Source organism: Scaptodrosophila lebanonensis, unplaced genomic scaffold (genome assembly GCF_003285725.1).
Source record: "Scaptodrosophila lebanonensis strain 11010-0011.00,11010-0021.00 unplaced genomic scaffold, SlebRS2 tig00000061-arrow-pilon, whole genome shotgun sequence".
NCBI lineage: Eukaryota > Metazoa > Arthropoda > Insecta > Diptera > Drosophilidae > Scaptodrosophila > Scaptodrosophila lebanonensis.
The window spans coordinates 5,414,289-5,433,250 of NW_022060554.1; the positions used below are offsets into that span (position 1 = coordinate 5,414,289).

Sequence of the window (18,962 nt, forward strand, 5' to 3'; positions counted from 1 at the left end):
TGCATTTTGCAAAACGTTCTCTTGGGTTGTATTCAGACCCCCCATTAAACGGGAACCAGTTTGCTTGCGAATCAGGTTCTGGTAGGCAGCCGGCAAATGTGTTCGTCTTTCTCCTGCTCCAACACCCCGACCAGCGAAGTACCAAGAACTAAGACAAACACATGGTGTGGCAGCTGATGTTCAAGCCAAAGTCGGAGCAAAATCAGCTTGGAGATGCATAAAGCAAGTTCTGCCCTCTGCTCATTGTTTCGTGTGCGCTTTCTTTTTCGCTTTGTTTCATTTTCTTCCTTGTGCACATTTTATGTACAAGTACGCACGCAGACACTCATCCATTGCGAAGTATGTATGTATGTGTGTATATTCGTACATACATATGTATGTATGTATATTTGTCGGGTTGGCGTGTGTTTCTTTAAACAAAGTACAGTCGTCGCCATGCGCTGCTAATGGTGAAAACTTGCAAGCGACAAACATATGTATGTACATATACATATATGCATGTATACTTCATACAAACATGTATAGGTGTGTTACGTCGCAAGCAGCAGGCTGGCAAAAACTTCAATTTAACCGCGTCTACCGTCCCCCCTTGCCAACGCCGCCGCGAGCGTCGCTCCGCCAGCTGCACTTAGCAACAAGTTTCGTGCGCCGCATCGGCACCGTGTTTCACGACTAACCATGTGGCCGGCTCCTCCGGCCGCCTTGCTTTTGCTTCTTGCATTGATTGAGGGTCAAGGTCAGTACGTTGTATCAGCTGCTGCGCATGTGCGACTCACAAAGAGCATCGAATGCAGGAAAGTTGTTCTTTTCGCATATGTGCGAACTTGTGAATTAATTCTTCTCTGTGTAGATATGAATATGGACCTTAATTACTAGATTCCACGGGAGTAGTTACATACATACATAGGTACATAAATATGTATGTATGTAAACACATAAACCGTTTACGGTGGCTCTTATCGTTCCTGTATTTATAGAAAATAAAGGTACACATGTACGAGTATGTATTTAATCGGATTTAAATTTGCTTTAATTTCGATAACCGAACATTTTTGGGAAATCAATTCATCCGCTTTATTAAGCTAAAGCTTTAAAGACTTCATATTCCTTTTATGCAAACAATTTCAAAATCCAAAGCTTTGACGATTAAAATAGTCCTCACTTTCTTGGATCATTCAAATAGTCTCGGTGTAATGTCCAATTTTGAATTTCCTCTCTCGCCGTGGTATTGCCAACGGAAATATAAAAACTTTTTAAAGGGGGCTAACTAATAACTTTATTAAATTGTAAACATAATTACACCTAATTCTGTTTTTACACGGTAGATTGGTTTCAGAAACAACCGTGTAAAATAGACATTGATCATATGCAAAAATAGATGATTGGTTCCTTGTCTCCGAAGAAATATATGTATATGCAAGTTTTAATTTTCAAATCGTGTTATATCAAAATCGTGTAAAAAAATGCCGTGTAAAAACAGAATTAGGTGAACAATGTATGGTAGTCCATATAGTGGCGAAAGCTACAACGAAAAAGATTTTGATTGGCTGCATCGATCGAGATGATCGATATGTCAATCAAAAGTTACTAAAACATACGTTTAGGGCTTGGATTCAGATTTGAAATAAGTTGACTATAACAGGATTTATCATAGATTGAATGAGTTTTTGGAAAATCGATTTTTAAAAAAATATGCGAAATTGCGCCGCTTAATGAATTATAAGACTTAAAAGAAATATTTTTAAGTGGTGAATGGGTTATTTATTGTGAATATTGAAATAAAATTCTGAAACATATGTACATATACGGGTATTTTTCCATTTGACTGCTGGATTCATAGTAATAGAACTAAACCCAATTAGTTCGTTGACATTGACATCCGAGATGTTTGACATAACATTGTTGTGTACCTTTTGGTACAAATTGAAGTCCGAAATTTTATGATTTTCTGTTCTACTTTGCACAATAAGTTGCTTATGTTCTTAAGAGGTTTATCTAAAAGTTTTAGCCATTTTCACTCTCTTTCCCATCAAAAACAGTTTTTTTTTTCCTTTGGTAACACTGACCCCAAAGTATATACATATGTTATCGATTAGATTGAAAAGACGAGTCGATATGAGTGCAACGATCGTGGCAAGTGTACGATCTATATTAATCGATCTTGGTATCCAGGTTCCTCTAAGCCGTAGATAGTTCAAGTTCCTTTTTTTTTTTGATATTCCCCCCTTTCCACGCTATAAGTGATTTTGTATAACTTCTGTAATTCTTGGAATTTTTATTCAAGTTACGTCAAGATATACATATGTATGTAATCTCTGTCCATGCTCTGCCAGTATTGAAGAATTAGTTCGTCTTGACTTGACATTCCATTATTGTTTTTACTTACTGTTGGCATACAAAAAAGTCCAGATTCTAATGGCAGAAGTATGTACAGTGAAAACTCCCTTAATGGACACCTCTTTTATCCGGACACTCTCTTCGGCGGACACTTTTTCTAAAAACATTCGATCGGTGTATAAAGTATTTAAGTATCCCCTTAACCGGACACTCCCCTTGGGCGGACAAAAATTGGCCGACCGTGAGTGTCCGGCCAAGAGAGTTTTCACTGTACAATGTATGATTTCGATGATACCAAATCGCAAAGTTTGCAAATTAATTTCCTTTATTTATGTTTTAAATGAAGCCAAGAATATGTCAGTACAATTGAGAAGCAACTGTCTAGAACTCATATTCGATTGTCTATGTTCAACTATGTTTACTTTTTTAGACTCCTATTTTCATAGTATGTAATATAATTAAATAGTCTACAGCATAGACATAGAATTTATTAATAAAACAACACAATTCCATCACATATGGAAATCAAATGAAACGATTTCAATGGGTGTTATTGTTTATTTTCTAAGTAACTTAACTTCGGACTAGGTTGCAATTAGCAAACAAGTCTAAAATTATGATAGATATAGAAGTATAACTCGAGAATAAGTACGCCCACAGCTCACAACATATCATATGTATATGTTAGTATGAGGTTAACATTGGTGATTAGATCTTAACAGCGCTAAAAGGTACGGTTGGACTAATCATTGCTAAACAAGAATGATATTACATAAACTCCATGTAGCGTACAATAATAAAGCCAGATATGTATACAATGTCAAGAGGGGAGAGCACATATCCAGATTGGCTAACAGCATTTACCATATGAAGTTTGGGACATGGGTAAATTCAAGAAACTTAATTATGTTGCATAAAATTATATATACTAGATAACCGGGATAATTATATGAAAAACTACGATTTAGTGCCTCCACAAGAACCAATAATATACGGTACAAGCTTGGCTTCTCCGAACGGCAATTCTTTATCAATCACCTCAATATTTAAAGAAAATTAGTAGTGTATCGCAGTTTAGGAAAAAATTAAATTTGTTCTTGAAAAATTAGTAACTAACAACATAAAATGTTTGAAATATAAAATAATCTATTAATTGAAACTCTAAATTGTATAAAATAGGTTAACTAGGTTAATTAAATCGTCTTAAATTTGTGCAATGAAAATTGTATGTTTCTTGTGACTAGTGGATTACTTCAAAAGAATTTTTTCTTGTTGCGCTAGGAAATAATAAGAACAAAAATAAAAATTCTGAGGCGTGCGTGTTCTACTCCTAAAAGCCCTGAATCCGCCCAAAAGAACTAACCGAAATAATATATTTTTAACACTGAATTGATAGCCTGAAAAGTAATGGGTTGGTCAATAAATCGCAAGTGAATTTATTTGTAACCTGCGTAAACGATAGGAAAATGAACGCCTTGAATGGCAGTAATTTATATTTAAGGCGTAGGCTGGTCACTATAGAATAAAAGTCGCCGCTTACTGTAAAATTTGTAGGATTTACATATGTATTTATTTATCAATTTAAGGATATTTCGATTTAAACTATGAGTTTAGGTTAATACAATAGTTGGAGTGAACCTGAAGTTACATACGTACATACATATATCACTTAACACTAAACGAGTTTTCAAATCTATGTACTTGTATATCAACTAGGCGAACTGCGCTTGGAACTCTAATAGAATCACAAAAACAAATACACATGCACTTTATAGCTAAACTTCCATCATTTTCATCATCCTTGCCATTCTCTACCAAAATAACATTAGAATTTAAACTAAAAAAACATGAGGTTACTTCTGTTCTTTGCCTTCGTTCTACACAATTTGACACATGGGCTATGGAGCAGGTCTGTGAAAGAGTAAAAGCCAAGCCAATTAAGCACCAAGAAACTGACTCTGGACCGATTATTAGGGAACTCGAGGCGCACTACTTCTCCGATTTGTTGCGCGTCTTGGCCTGACTAATTCCGCTCATTGCAGTCGCATGCGTTTTGTCTCCGCGCTTGCTGCTTCTTGGCAAGGTGGTGCAACTAGCAGACATGGATTTGTCCTGAAAGACAGTAGAATATAACGTTCAATAGATTATTTACACAAATCGTTGGAGTCACACATGTAACATGCTGGAAATGTAGTTAGTTGGTTAGTAGGACAAGCAAGAGTTGTGTCGGTCTTATTTATAAATGAATCTGAATATTCAAATGGAGACTTGTTCAAAATTTATATAGTAAGAGTTCCCTTCAAATTCTGTAACACTTCTAAAATGCTAAGCTCAACTACTTAATATTAAAAGACCGTGGTTACAATAACCAGAGCAACCCCTCCAAACTGTTTTGTTCTGTTCTCAACCAGTAAGTAGTCCTGTAAGAACTGTGGAACGGTTCTGCTCCGCCGCTAAAGCGTAAAGTACGGTCTAATCTAATTCCGCCATTAAGTGAACTTGTAGATTGTTTCTAAGGACAGTTGTTCGTCTCAAGTCACTTTATTGGGTGTGGGCCACAGAATATTTCAAGTCATTACAGTAAACATTTCCGCTTTATCACGAACTTGACTTAGTAACAGATCACCTAAGAATAATCGAGACGCATTTAAGAATTCGACTTGCACAACTCTCGGATAAACACAACACGGTAAGGAGCAGGCATTGAAGTTAGAGAGAGCAGGCGAGCGCCATTTAGCGATGACATAGCTATGGTTGGCTGTAATCACTTGGATGAAGTGCTAAACGATGGTATGACCGCTTACTTCGAGGGTTCCAAGTGCAGATCATATTTCCGTTTCTCTATTGTTTACTGCCACACCTTCGGCTACATCGTGTTCATTCTCATTCCCATGCTGATTAATTTTATTGCGGAGCACATTAGCTTTGATATTCTTGAATAGATTCCCGATACCTGATTTGCTAGGTGTGCTAGCACGCTCCGAGGTGGTCGACTTGTTGGATTGGAGGCTTATGGTATCGGGTTGTGGGCTGCGTGCTTTGGGACGTGGCGGTAAAGGTGGCGCAGGCGCTCGTCCTTTACTATGTTGGGCTTTGGGCCGCAACTCTGGACTATCTTTAAGGCTTGGCGATAGCTCAGGCTCGAGTTGAGCACGAAAACTGTGCTTGATCTCTTCGAGTGTGGCGCGAAGCTCGCGCGGCGTTACCGGTCGGTCTTTTGTGCCAGTGCTTTCTTGAAGAGTGCTGGATTCTGCAATAGTTGTGTCAATTGCTTTATCATCCAGTTTTTCCTGGCAGGACTCGGAATCTTTGTCCATTATATTTATCGTTGTTAGGCAGTCAATTGGCTCTGTCTTGTTTTCGGGTTCATCTACTATCGGTAAAGCCTCATAAAACTCCTGCTCTTGATCTTCATCTTCCTCCTCCGCCTCATCTCTTATACCCGTATCAAGGTAGACGACAATGCCGTCATCTTTGCCAGTTTCTAGAACGTCTTGATCTTTGACATATTCTGGCCCCTTATGGGTGCTCTGAAAGTAACGCTCATTTTCCAAATACACCTCGGCTCGCATATCGTCCAGCAACTGTGCGTCGGCCTTTTGTCGTTTTTTTAATTATCATTTCTATGAAAATATCTGTACATTATAATATAAGCCCATACATACCTCGTTCCGCTTCGATTTCAAGCGCGCCTTGGAAGCGTTTGTCATTGACGAAGTACGGCTCAGTCCACTGCCGACACCAGCATTGATGGGCTCAGCGCTAGAGTATCCGGAACTGATGTCACCTGTGGACCGTATGTTATAGCTGGAAAAATTGGCCGATAAGTAGAAAATAGGAATACAACAAATACTCTAACTAAATGCATCAAACGTTTGAAGGATTCGCTCATGGGATTTTTAACCTACTGTGTAGTTTATTTCAAACAAATAACTATTAATTTTATGTTAAGTTAGACATTTCGATGCATATTTTTTCTATATCATTTTTGATGCTTTGCTATAAGTTAGTCCGGATTTCGTATATGAAGCAGAATTAGAGCGAGTGAAATGAGTATCTGTCTTCTACGTTAATACGACGATATATTTTAAAGATACTCGATATTTACTGAAAGATGGCCGGAACTTCCGTAAGACTTTAAACATAGTGGCTTGAAATACTCACTTAAAATCGCCGCTGTTCTTTCCGGACGTAACATCGATCTCTGTAAAGTACATGCCCGTTGAATGGCGCGTGCTTACAGAGGCTGAGCGCCCCACAGCCGTGGGCTGACGTGGGCGCAGGAGTCGCGGTTGTGGACGTGTCGACATAGATGCGACGGACATGACCGCGTCCAGCTCGTCCTGCGTGCGGTGCACATCTGGCTCCGACAGATCGCTGAGACTGTAGCTGCGCTTAATGGTTTGCACCAAATTTCCGCCGCCCTGGAGGCGTGAAAGGGGCACAGAGAGAGCGAGTTTGTTTTAAGGGTAAAATATAACGATATACAATATTTTAATTTAAGCTTAGCTAACGAGTACAGTACAAAAGTAAATTAAAAATCAAAAGAACAATGGAGTGATGTTTACAAAATAAATATCGTGTATAGATGTGTATAAGTGTATCTATCTATATATGCGTAGGTGAGTACGTTGCGAGTGTGCGTTAAATTCAAGTGTTCGCATTTGTTAAATGCTGAGCATCAGTTGCCACTCCACTCCTCAATCCTCGTCCCCATCGACATCGACGTCCAAGTCGGGGGTTGGATCACGCAGCCTGCGTCGACCGCGAATGCCGCTGCTTGTTCCAACCTCAAGATTCGATTTGGATGCAGCGCGTGTGCCGCGCTTGTTGGTTGTTGTTGCTGCCCCTTTGCGCATTCTAGTCTTGCGGGAAGGAAGATCTCGCAGGCGCGCCGCTCCAGCATCGCTCTCATCCTCTTCTTTGATGATCAGGCCCTCCATGGGGTACTCCTCGTACTCCAACAGATCCGCATAGGTGTCGATTCCGTTCATCGACGTGGAACGCGGCAGATAGAGCTCCTCGCTATCCACAAGATCGCGGCTGGACGCATGCAACTCATTGGCGGACTGGGAATTTTGCAGGGCGCGCAAAGAAGGCTCTGGCCAGGCTTTGGTGTTGGTGGTCAACTGGTAAGTCTGCAGGTTAGTAGGCACAGGTAGGCAGGCAGTCACATTTGTGCGAATGTGTGGGCGTGGCAGGCAGTGAGTTGCAGTTAAAGTTGTTTATTGATATTGATTGTGGTTGGTTGATTGGTTGTTGGTTTGTGCGTTAAACAAATGCAAAGAAACGTAAGTAGAAACAAAATGAAAAGTTAAGAGGCAACAACTTAGGGCAAAATAAATTGAGTGTGTTGAAACAAATTGCAATTGAAATGAGGCCAGACCTGTATGTTTACAGAACATCCAATTGTACATATTTATGTATGAACATATATGTATAGACTTGTATATATATACACACACACACACACACACTCAGCAAAACATTATACTTGTATACAGCACACATGCCATTCCCATGCTTCAGTAGTGTCGACGACGCATTAGTCGCTAGGAATTTCTATTTTTATAATGTGCCCCTAGGCCCAATGGCGAAATGTGCAATAACGCAAATGAAATCTTGCAGTGATAGTTAAAGGCGAGATAGAGAGAAGATGGTTCAGAGTTATTAGTTATGGATGAAATATATCTCTATTAAAAACACCATCCCTGCAAAATAGTCTTAAATTAGCAACCTTTCACACATGAAATATTTTGAAACACATACATATAGGTTCATGGGCAATAATAGAACATGTTGAGCAGTATGGGATTCCTGGGGAAGAAGCATTTAAGTCAGGTGAACAAGTTGGCAAACGATTTATATATTAAATGTGTATACTAGATTTGCTTCAACAATTCAAGATTGAGCTGGCTTCATCTAGAGGCACTGACATCAATTATTAATTAATTAATTCATTAATGTTCTGAAAAAATTGTATTGCATGTCATAAATATAGTGCACACCCTTTAGGTCGAATTTAAATAAAGAAAGATTAATCTGCTCTATTGTTTTGCGTCTGTTCTATCATCATATGTAGCGCAATTATGATAAAGCTTGATAGTGTTTTGGAAAGACTGTTTCCTAATTGAAAACCAGCACGTTGGTCATTAAGGAACTCTAAAGTAAAACTCTGATCATATGATAGACCGTAGATATTTGAACAATTATTAAGTTTACATATTATGCATCAGCGCACACCGCACAACTTGTTCCCCATATCAATACTAATCCAACATTGCTCTTACACTACGCATTTCAAATTTTTTTATTGCAGTATTTCGACATTTTTGTTTATCTTTGTCTTGTAACGCTATGTATCCATCAAATCGCGAAGCAAATGCTAAGAATAAAATCGAAAGCGAAACAAACACGCAAGAGGTAATGAAAGCACAATTTTTGTTTTAAGAACTAAAAGAAGCTAAATATGCGATTAGGTTAATGAAAACAATGACGACGCTTTTGTGGTTATATTGTGGCCCAGCTGTAGTTGCTGCTTTTGTGGTTGCTGATGCTGACGATGTAGTTGGTTTTCCTGCTCACGATGATGACGACGAATGCCGACGGGCGGATGGCGAACGGAGGAGGCGGGACGCAGTTGATCAACAAATGTAGATGAGAGTGGAAACAAAAGTTGCGCAAAATTTTCTAAATACTAGAAAACGTTGCCGACGCTTTTCTTTTCGTATTCTACTATGTCTGTATATTACAAGTATAAGAAAAATGGGAGCGGAGCAATTGAGAAGCGGCGGCGAACGGCAATGGCTGCTCATTTAATGCAACGACGCTGATGAAAAATGTGTCGCAGTATATAGAAACAATGAAAAATAGCAATGTGAGTTGCGTTATTGTTGATGAGAGTGAAGAGAATGCAGAATGTGTAGGTGTGTGTGTGCGATGTGTTCTTGTGCTTATTGCCTTTTTACAATTGTTCCTTGTTGTTGTATAAATATTACCTTTATGGCTGTCTGCATGATGACATTTGTGGCATAATTGACGCCCTTTGAGCCCAACTGCAAAACAGCCGAATATCCACGTTCGCGAGCCTGATTCAGATACTCGTCGATCTCCTGCGTTCAAAAGAAAATGAGAGCATATACGTACAAGTATAATAAAAACGTATGTATATATATTCATATACTTATATATATGTATAAATATTGGACACACACCTGTTCACGTCTTGTTAGCATGGGGTGCACAAATTTGCGGTACAAAGTCGAACTGCCCTTTGTGGCCGGCGAGAGTAGCCACAAGACAATAATCACTTTGACTTCATAATAAAATGGAAACCAGGAGAGGAAAATATCCGTGAATGTCTCAATGCATGTGAAGAATGCAAACACAATCCAGTACATCATCCATTTGACCTGTTGAACAGTAAAACAGGATAACATTTTTTGACTTGAACACATTTTAATTGAAAGCTTAAAAGAACCTTCAAGCGGTTTAGTCTGACCAGGTGCATAACAAAGTAATGATATTTTGTATGATACTTACATATTCCTTCACGTTCTTGGTGCGCACCGCCTTGTATGAGGCATAGGCCGGATAGAGTGTGCCAAAAAATAATCTGAAAGCAGGAAATAATAAACTCTGTGCACAAGGACGAGGCGCCAGAAAAATGACGATCAGAAAACAAATGCAAGCCGTATTGAAGGAGAGACGTGGCAGAGGCCAACGCTGCACGAGCTCCAGCAGACGACCCAACGCATTTAGGTTGCGCACAACATTTGCGGCAGTCTCGGGTGGCTGTGGCGGCTCAACCACAAATGGTGCACCATCTAGAGGCACCTCCTCGGAGTAGCTATAGTCGTAGTCATAGTCCGTGTAGTCATCGCTAGCCAGCGAGCTGAGCGATCCGTCCAGATATATCGGTAGGTGCTGCCTTTGCTGCTTGGGATAGACGAATTTGGAGTAGATGGGCACAACATTTGTTGGCTCTGTGTCAAGTGAGTAGCTGCGCTCATAGACGGGCAGCGGTGGCTGACGTATGCGTTTAATATTAGCCGCTGGGCGCAAAAGGCGGCGTTGGTAGAGGAGCTGCTGATGTTGCTCCATGGGTAGCACGTAGCCCGCGCCAGCGGCGTACTCATGATGACGATGCATTGCCCATGCGTTGGTCGCTGGGTCGTGTGCCTGGGCGTACGTCTTTTGTTTTTAGTTGTCTATTGATGTGTGTTCTTGTCGGTCGTACCGCCGAGCGCAGACTGAAGCGCGAGTGCTCGGGGCACGATTCTAATGCTCAGAGACTCAACGGGGGTCTATTAATAAACGTGCTGCTCTATCGAGCGAGTGTAAATTAGACAGAAGTGCTGAGCTATAAATATTAACAACAATATGGACTCAGTTGGCAGTTGGATGCTGCCACTCGACGCTAGCATGCAATCACAACAAAGAGTTCTGCTTGTTGTTTACATTGCACGAACATACGAGTAGACACTAAACATGCATAGGCCTTTTGTTTGGCAATTCAAAATTGTTGAGTCTCTGATGCGTTTGGCGGCAGCGCTCGGTGTCAAGTTGATTTGCCATATTGGGCCAGTCGAGTGCGTCGGCCTCACAATGCCATATTAGGTGCATTTCAATTGAGGCAGCCAACGGTACTTCTGGCGCTGATTAATAAGCAATCACGCACTCGTTCGACGCTCAAGAAATCACGGAACGTCATCAACATCACAATCGACAAGCCAATCCAAACCAAACCAAGCCGAGCCGAGCCTCCCACACGAACTCAACTCACGTTTAGGAAGTAAAATTTCGTCGTACGCGGTTTGCCTTGTCCCGCACACAAGGCTAAGCTTGGGGGTCAGCTTGCTTGTGTGCGAGTTTGGCAATCTGTTCTTATTTTATAGAATACGAGTACATATGTATGTATGTACATATAATATATATACTCACATAACAAGTCGCGAGAATAAGCTGCTGATCATGTTGAAAGCGAATCGTCGTCGACACTATTTTGCTAATTGTTGCACACTTCTATTGTGTGTCCTTTGTTATGCCTCGGTTTCAGGCTGGCACTGACAAGCTGCAGAGGTATTGCGAAAATTCAATTTCAATTACATGTAATTAGCTTTGTGCGAATGTGTGGCGTTTTCGCCCGCCTAGCGCACTCACCTTGATGTGGAAATCTCCTTTATGGAACCGATTTGCTTTTTAGAATTGTATTTATTTGTATTTGTATTATTTGTTAGATTAAAATAAATAAATTTCGGCGTTCATTTTCTTTTTGTTTCCCTGTCTACTGCCTACAACTAGAACGCAAAAGCACCGTGTTGCGCACTCCACTGGAACTCCGTCGTATTTGTGCTAACAATCACATTTAAATTAACTACATTTTTTTGTGCCTTTCATTTAATAAGCCATTAATTTTGCACTTTTTTGTGCATTGCGCGCTAACAATGGTTTTGTTTAACAAAACGCAGACAGAGACAGACGAACAACAACACTGCTAGTGATGCGCAAGCATACGAAAATCGATAGTAGCCTAGGGTTGCCGTCGCCACTACGACAAATCGCATCATTGCCAGCCTTAAAAGTTATTCAAACGCGCCATAGCACAAGCTCTAAAAAAATGGATTGCAGTAATTTTCAGATCTGTTAAAACAACTGCATTTAAATTATTTTTTTTTTTCAATTTTATTCACCAAATAAATATTACACACAAATAAAAGCTTTGTCATGTGGAAAATTGTCATTTTCTGAACACAACTTGGATGAAAACAATAAAAACCGATAATTAAATTTTAGCAACAGCTATTACACGTTGTATATTTTCAATAGGTTATACATTTAATATATGTATGTATTGTAATTAGTGCGCGTAATATACATTAATTAAATAATAAGACGACTTAAAATGCATACAAAAAAGGCGTACTATTACACATACATATACATATAAATAGTGAAAAATAGTCAAAAACATTTTACATACATATGAATATATATATATATAGTTATACATATACAGCATACATTACATAGATATTATTAGTACATATAAATATTTCATATATATAATATTATGTTATTTATAGGTTTCGTTTAAATGCATTTCATTTAGTTTTTGTTTTTAGGTCTAACTTAGGTTGGTAATAATTGTTAATTGTTAGAGATTTACATGCGACTACCCAGCTTAGATGTTTGTTATCCGATTTATGTTTAGGTTTTTGTTGTTAGTTACATTTTGCACACATTTAGTTTAGTTACTTTTATAATTTTTTAAACTAATACTAGAAGAAACATTTTGCAACAATTGTTGAAAAATTCGTTACGCGTGGGGGATTGCGTTCTCTTTTTGCTGCTGCTGCTGTTGTTGTTGTTGTTGTTTATTGTATAATTGTTGTTGATGTCAATTCTACGAAAATACGTTTTTGCGTTCACTTGAGCAGTAAATGAATTTGCGACGCTCCCTTGCAATCACTTAGGACTAAGAAAAATTTCGTTTCGTTATGCACTTATTATCGTTACTCGTTTCTTTGAGAGAACGGCGCGTTTAAAACGACCGTTACAAGTTGTGTGCGGTTGATGTCAATTAAAATCTCAAATTCAATTGCAATTGCAATTTCAATTCATTTGTCAACTGTTGTCTATCTACAAAAGGAAACTGTCGGTTGCAACGTTCAATATTCTTTAAACGGGGTGAGGGAATGTTTATCATCTTTTTTTTTGTTTTTTTTTTTTTTTGGCGAGTGTGAGCATGCTTGTTGTTGCTGTTGTGGGTGGTGGTTGTGGGGGCGTGGCACATGCACTGCATTGATTTGCTTAAAGCTTAACTTTAATCACATGACATATGAGAAGAATAAAAGGTTGAAACGAGCTGAGAGCAAAAGGTTAATGGGGAAAAGTTCAAGACAAAAGAGGTTAAAAGGAAAATTTGGCAGTGGCTACAGTTGCGTTCATCATCATATACATATAGATCGGTTCAGTTATTATGTGTGACAGGTATATATCGAGTATATAAGTATATGTATGTACATCGCCTGGGTAGCTTGCACTATAATGAATATACATGAGTTTGTTATATAATTGAGTTATATAAAGAAGCGGGAAAAGGTTTATACGAAAATCAGAGAAAGTCAAAATATGACGCTCCTCGATGGACAGACACAACACATGTCTACAAATATATAGCGTTTATAGAGTATATAGCTGTTGTTGTGATATATATGTATGTATCTATAGTATATATAGTAGTATATACGAGTATGTGTATATATGTATTATGCATATGGCGCAGTAAAGGGGAGAGCACGAGGTGCACAAAGCACACAAAGTACACGTAGTGGAGAAGTAGAAATGCCTCGAGTGCTAGTAGTAGTAGTAATAGTAGTTGATGACCATAAGCATGATGAGTGCGGGAAGTGTTGGGGTGGGGGATGTTGGGGGGTATTCGACAGCAATCGAATACCCTTGTTGTACTACCAGTGCATCAGACGCAACTGATCGAGTATGCGCTGCTTGAAGAACGTACCGAGCATGCCAAACACCGTGGATACGGCCGCAATGCCCATCATGACCTGCATGATGCAATGTATGCCGGATAGCTCCTCCTCCGTTTGTTTGTGCCGATGCCTCGCCCGATGATGCCGTCGATTGCTGAGGCCGCCGTTCTCATGCAGACGCTGCAGCCGTTCCATATCTTCATCGAAGTGGGGAATGATGGCTAGATTTACCACTTCCGTCTTGGAGAGTAGTTCCTCGTTGGCAATTGTGTGGGCTTCCGTGCCCTTCCCTGTGGCCTCGTTGTGCTCCCGCTCACGTTGCTTCTCCAGCTCCCGCACCCGGGACCGTTCGTCCAACATCGTATTGTCGCGACTAAAGTCAAAGTCCCGGTTCGGCTGAATGCGGGTTGACGTTGGATAGTCTGCGAGATTTACCTTGGTCAGGAAGTGCAGAGTGCTGCTGTCGCCGTGCTGGGGAGGTTGGGCTAGTAGGGAACGTGGAGTTGCCTCCGTGGCCAGTTGCGTGGGCATGTGTTCGCGTACCCGAGTCTCCTGGAACTGGTTCTTCTTGATGCCCAGCACTTCGGACAATGGACGATTAATCATGGGCAGCAGCGAGTCAGAGGTAGGACGTATAATGAAGGAGCCGCCGGGCTGTACATGCGCGGGTGGCTCCACAATCTCAGGCAGTTCCGGTTTCGGAGCTACGTTCTCGGCAGCAGCAGCCGGAGCAGGCTTATCTACAGCACCACTCTCGTACTCGCTATCCGTGTATATGGAATCATCTGCTGAATCATCGGCGGCATTGTCTGGTGGCGTCTTAGCCTGATCAGGCGACTCGCTCTTATTGTTGCCGTTGCCTGCAAATTTGTGCGTCATGTTGCGTATCGGCTCGTATTTGGAGCTCTCCGAATCACCACGGTAAAGCAGGGCCACCTTGCCATCGGGTGTTAGTACGGGAGTTATCTTTGGATGTGGCGACGGAAAACGATGACTGCTCTCTGGATCCGGTGACAAGGCGTCAAAGTCGGTAAAGGTGGACGCCGGCTTCTTTTGCTTGTTGGCTGCCTCAGCTGCCAATTGCTGTTCCTCCTGGGTGGGTGTTTGCTGATACACAATGCCCACTTTTCCCAGTGGCGTCGATATGATTTTGATAGCATCGTTCGTATTCTTCCGGAAATAGTGATTGGAGCCGGCACCGCCCCCACCGCTTTTACGCTGAGAGCCAAAGAAGCCACCACCGGCACCACCAGGACCGCCTCCATCGCCATTGTCAACGTAATCATCATCATCGACGCCGTCATCGTTGTCGTCGCCATCTTCGTCATCGTTAGCAAAATTGCCGCTGCTTTCACGCAGATCAATCGCAGACGCGGACGCAGCTGCCGCTGCCACCTCGCTTTGACTTTCAGTCAGCAATTTTTTGCGTATGTTCTCCAGCTGACTCAAGCGGTAGGCGTTCTCATTCCTGTTGGGTTTAAACCGTGGCTTATAACCACCACCGCTTCCCTCCTCGTTGACGAAATGCTCCTCGTCGGCGCGAGGTCGCGTCGTACGCGGTCGTTCCATCGCTAATCGCTCATCATCCTCATCGTAGCCCATATCTTCCTCTTCGTCGGCAGCCGGCGATACCAAGCCTTTGGGATCAGGCAACTCCTCCGGCTCTTCATCGTCTAGACCGTCCTCGTCGTCATCATCCCCTAGACCATCATCATAAACATCATCATCGTCTTCGTCGTCATAGAGATCAGCGCTTGGATTTAGCTGCATGCGCTCTGAATCCTCTATGGCATAGTCTGTATCGGCATCACCCACATCATCAACGCTAAGATGCTCTGCACTGCCTTCGTCTTCGTCTTCACCTGCACCCGTAACCCCCGTATCCTTCACACTAGTGCTATTCCTATGGCTAATCTGCTTAATGCTATCGTTAATATAACTACTACTACTACTATTCGTTAAGTTTAAATTTAGACTGACGCTAGTTGCTGTTCCTAAATTAACATCTAAGCTGCTATTGCTTCGCTCAAGCAATTGGGTAGTCGCATCTTTCAGTCAGTAGCATTTCTTGGAGCATCCACATTTGCGCACAATCTCCAAGTTCTTGTTGTACCTGCGGTTGTTGCTACACACCATGCGCACCTGAAAGGAGGTGAGGCACGTAAGTAAGGACAATGCTATTGGCCGGGTCACCTTTATCACTTACCTTGCGCCGTCGCACAATCTTGGCAGCGCAGCACTGATTACCGCAACCGCCCACGCACTTGGCGTACTTCAAAGGCTGCCGCGAGCGGCAGTCGTTCTCGGTGTAGTATTCGCGCACTTGCTCCTTGCGACATGTGGCAGTCCCTGTAAGAGATGGCGACCGAAATTAAATGCAATTAGTTTCCAATTGGTTGGCGGTTGTGCTAATGAAATTACAGGCAGCCTCCTCCCAAGTTTCAAGTGACATGTGTAATGTGCGATGTTCGGTGTTTAATGTATGATAGTGTAAGCGTGTGTAAAAGCAAATGATGTTACGCAAGGGCTTTCTATTTTAAGACTCCAACTACAGTTGCAAAGTAATATCTTCAACAAACCGTTTATCTATATCATCTTTGGCGAATGAACTATTTACATATTTTGTATTGAGTGGCCCCTTAAGGACAAAGGTTGTGATGTTGTCGCAGAATCTTGCCATTAAGGATTTCTCTTGAAGTAGATCTCTAATTTGTATACCCTGCACAGTGTCCTGACTTCATTTCTCATGGTTATGAGCAATGGTTAATGGGTCCGTAGTATGTAGTCTTAAAAAAGAAAGTCCACCTTTTCTATTTTGTAACTAATCATCCATGGTCTAATAAAAGGGTACGAAACTGTACTAATTAATTATATCTATAGTCCTTCACACGATGAAACAATAAAAAAGTTAATTGTATGGATATACAAGTATAAATGGAAGCTACTTGGGATCAGAGCTATATATGAACAATCTAATCGAACGCCGTTTTGTTTGTTACAGGTTTCTCGGGCCGCAATTGAAATGCTTGACTTTTGTTTAAGGTCCTTTAGGGTATAAGAAAAACAATAATAATACCCTCCCATGTCATCACAACTACCCACTCTTCCCTTATCTACGAGTTCTGCACTTGAGTAAGCCCCGCCAATGAATGAGAGAGAGCATATGTACCAGTGATTGTTGGGGGCTCTGTGCTGCCCTCACCTTGATCGCAGTATCGGCCACGTTGGCCATGCTTGCACTTGCACTGATACCCATCGCGTGCATTGCCGTTGGGCACACAGCGGCTACCGCGCCGGCACTTGTGTTCCGCGCAAGGATCCACGGGTTCCTGTAAATAAATAAAGTCTCATAGGTCAGTCCCACACTCCAAATTGTAGAGTATGTATTTCGACTTACCTCCTTGATGTGTGGAGTTTCATCCATGAAATCCTGCTCATCATCCTCTTCAGCAGGCTCACCCTCTAACAAGGCACAGCCCGGGGTAATCTTTTGCTGCCGTTGTGCATTGCCGAAGTCAACCAGCTTGTGATTGATCCACACCTCTTTCATGCAGCCCTTGAAGCTGGTCAGATTGCGGATTTGCCAATTCTTATAGGCCTGCTGAGCAGGCTCTACGGGTAAGCCGCCCAGGAACATGGGCGTGCTCAATTTTAGGTAATCATTGGAGCCCTCATTGATGATCGAACGTGCCAGGCCTCGATCCACGCGCAGCGTAAAGTTCTTTTTGATAGCTAGAAGCTCCACGGCATGGTATTTTCCATCAGCTACCATTTCAAAGCTGTACATAGTAGATACGGGATAGTTACCCACGTCGTAGCTAACGCGTATCCGTCCATTGAACAGCTCCACCGCCAGGTGTGCATCCTGACCATCGTACATAAGTATGCCGTTCTGTTCGGCACTACTAAACACTATGGTTACATTGGCCTCTGGCCGTGTCCGCAACGGTTCCATCTCCACGAAGGAATTGTTGTGCACAAAGCTGATGCTGGTCAAGTACTCGCACCACTTGCCCGTGTAGCCAGGATGACACTTGCAGAGGTAGTCCGAGCCTACCGGATTGGGTTGAAAGCATACGCCATGCTTACACTCGTGGTTCTGACATGGCGATGTTTGTGGATACATCATGGATATCATGTTGTGTCCCTCGCAGTACTTTCCGGTAAAGTCATCCGGGCACTTACACACGTAGTCGTTAATGCCATCGATGCAGGTGCCGCCATTCTGGCACATGTGGTTCTGGCAGTCGTCGATGTTGTCCGTGCAGTTAATGCCATGGAAACCAGCCGAGCATTCGCAGCTGTAGTGCGTAAAATGATCCACGCATTTGGCTCCATTCGCGCAAGGATTGAAATCCGGACTGCAGAAGTGGATCTTTGCGTCGCAATACTCGCCAGTGAAGCCAGGCTGGCATTCACAGCGATACGACTCAACACCATCAATGCAAGTCGCATTGTTCTGGCACTTGGTCTCACCCAGACAATCGTCAATGTTCGTCTCACAGCGGGCTCCCGTGTAGCCCGGCGCGCACTGGCAACTAAAGCGACCTTCTTCCAGAACCGTGCAGGTGGCATTGTTGCGACAAGGGTTTCCATAGCAGGCGTCGATCATGAATTCGCAGTGCTTGCCATGATATCCCGGCTGGCACAGACACTGGTACTCGCGCTGTGGCAGCGCCAAGCACTGCGCCTTGTTCTGACATGGCTGCTCGTAGCATGCGTTACACTTAGCCAGGATCTCGTTACGCACCTTGCCCCGACAGGTGAAGCTCAATGATGGCGTCGACAGTATCAGCTTGTCCTTCATGTGCTCTGGCTCTGCACAGCGCGCGATACCCGGCTCCACATAGTCCAGCTTGATCCAATCGGAGAACCATTTCAGTGAACAGTCACAGTACAGTGGATTACTGCCGAGGGCGCTGAGAATGGAAGAACATACGTAGATGGAGTTTACTTATAAACTAATTCATAGGTACATATAAAATATTATCCTTGGATCAGCTGTTTCTTTATTTTTCAGATAATAGGAAATGGGCCGGATGGAATTCTCTTAATTTCAAATGTCAACCACTTAATAAAGATGATAAATGAATTCATCAGTGTATCAGATTGGTCATTTTCAAATGTATAATT

General features: G+C 42.0%; 2 protein-coding genes across 6 annotated transcripts in view; both read right to left on the reverse strand.

The window, feature by feature from the left end:
- Positions 1–3,873: 3,873 nt before the first annotated feature.
- LOC115624601 (receptor expression-enhancing protein 1) lies at positions 3,874–11,784 on the reverse strand. Of its 5 annotated transcripts, XM_030519343.1 has the most exons (9): positions 11,500–11,784; positions 11,281–11,410; positions 9,880–9,952; positions 9,552–9,749; positions 9,336–9,449; positions 6,502–6,761; positions 6,003–6,144; positions 5,142–5,933; positions 4,311–4,449 (listed from the first exon to the last, which is right to left on the reverse strand). In XM_030519343.1, exons 2-8 carry the CDS (start codon positions 11,310–11,312, stop codon positions 5,163–5,165), a joined length of 1,590 nt encoding a protein of 529 aa, XP_030375203.1. In that variant the 5' UTR covers positions 11,313–11,410; positions 11,500–11,784; the 3' UTR covers positions 4,311–4,449; positions 5,142–5,162. The 5 variants fall into 5 exon arrangements, with proteins under 5 accessions (XP_030375206.1, XP_030375204.1, XP_030375203.1 ...); XM_030519346.1 differs by lacking the exon at positions 5,142–5,933 and having other exon boundaries at positions 3,874–4,449; positions 11,500–11,783; XM_030519342.1 differs by lacking the exons at positions 11,281–11,410; positions 11,500–11,784 and having other exon boundaries at positions 9,880–10,552.
- Positions 11,785–12,428: 644 nt separating this feature from the next.
- LOC115624998 (protein slit) overlaps positions 12,429–18,962 on the reverse strand; it is a 57,345-nt gene continuing 50,811 nt past the window's right edge. Inside the window, 4 exon segments of the mRNA XM_030519873.1 lie at positions 12,429–15,971; positions 16,036–16,178; positions 16,999–17,158; positions 17,227–18,748. Coding sequence (XP_030375733.1) covers positions 13,806–15,971; positions 16,036–16,178; positions 16,999–17,158; positions 17,227–18,748 — 3,991 coding nt within the window. The 3' untranslated portion in view covers positions 12,429–13,805.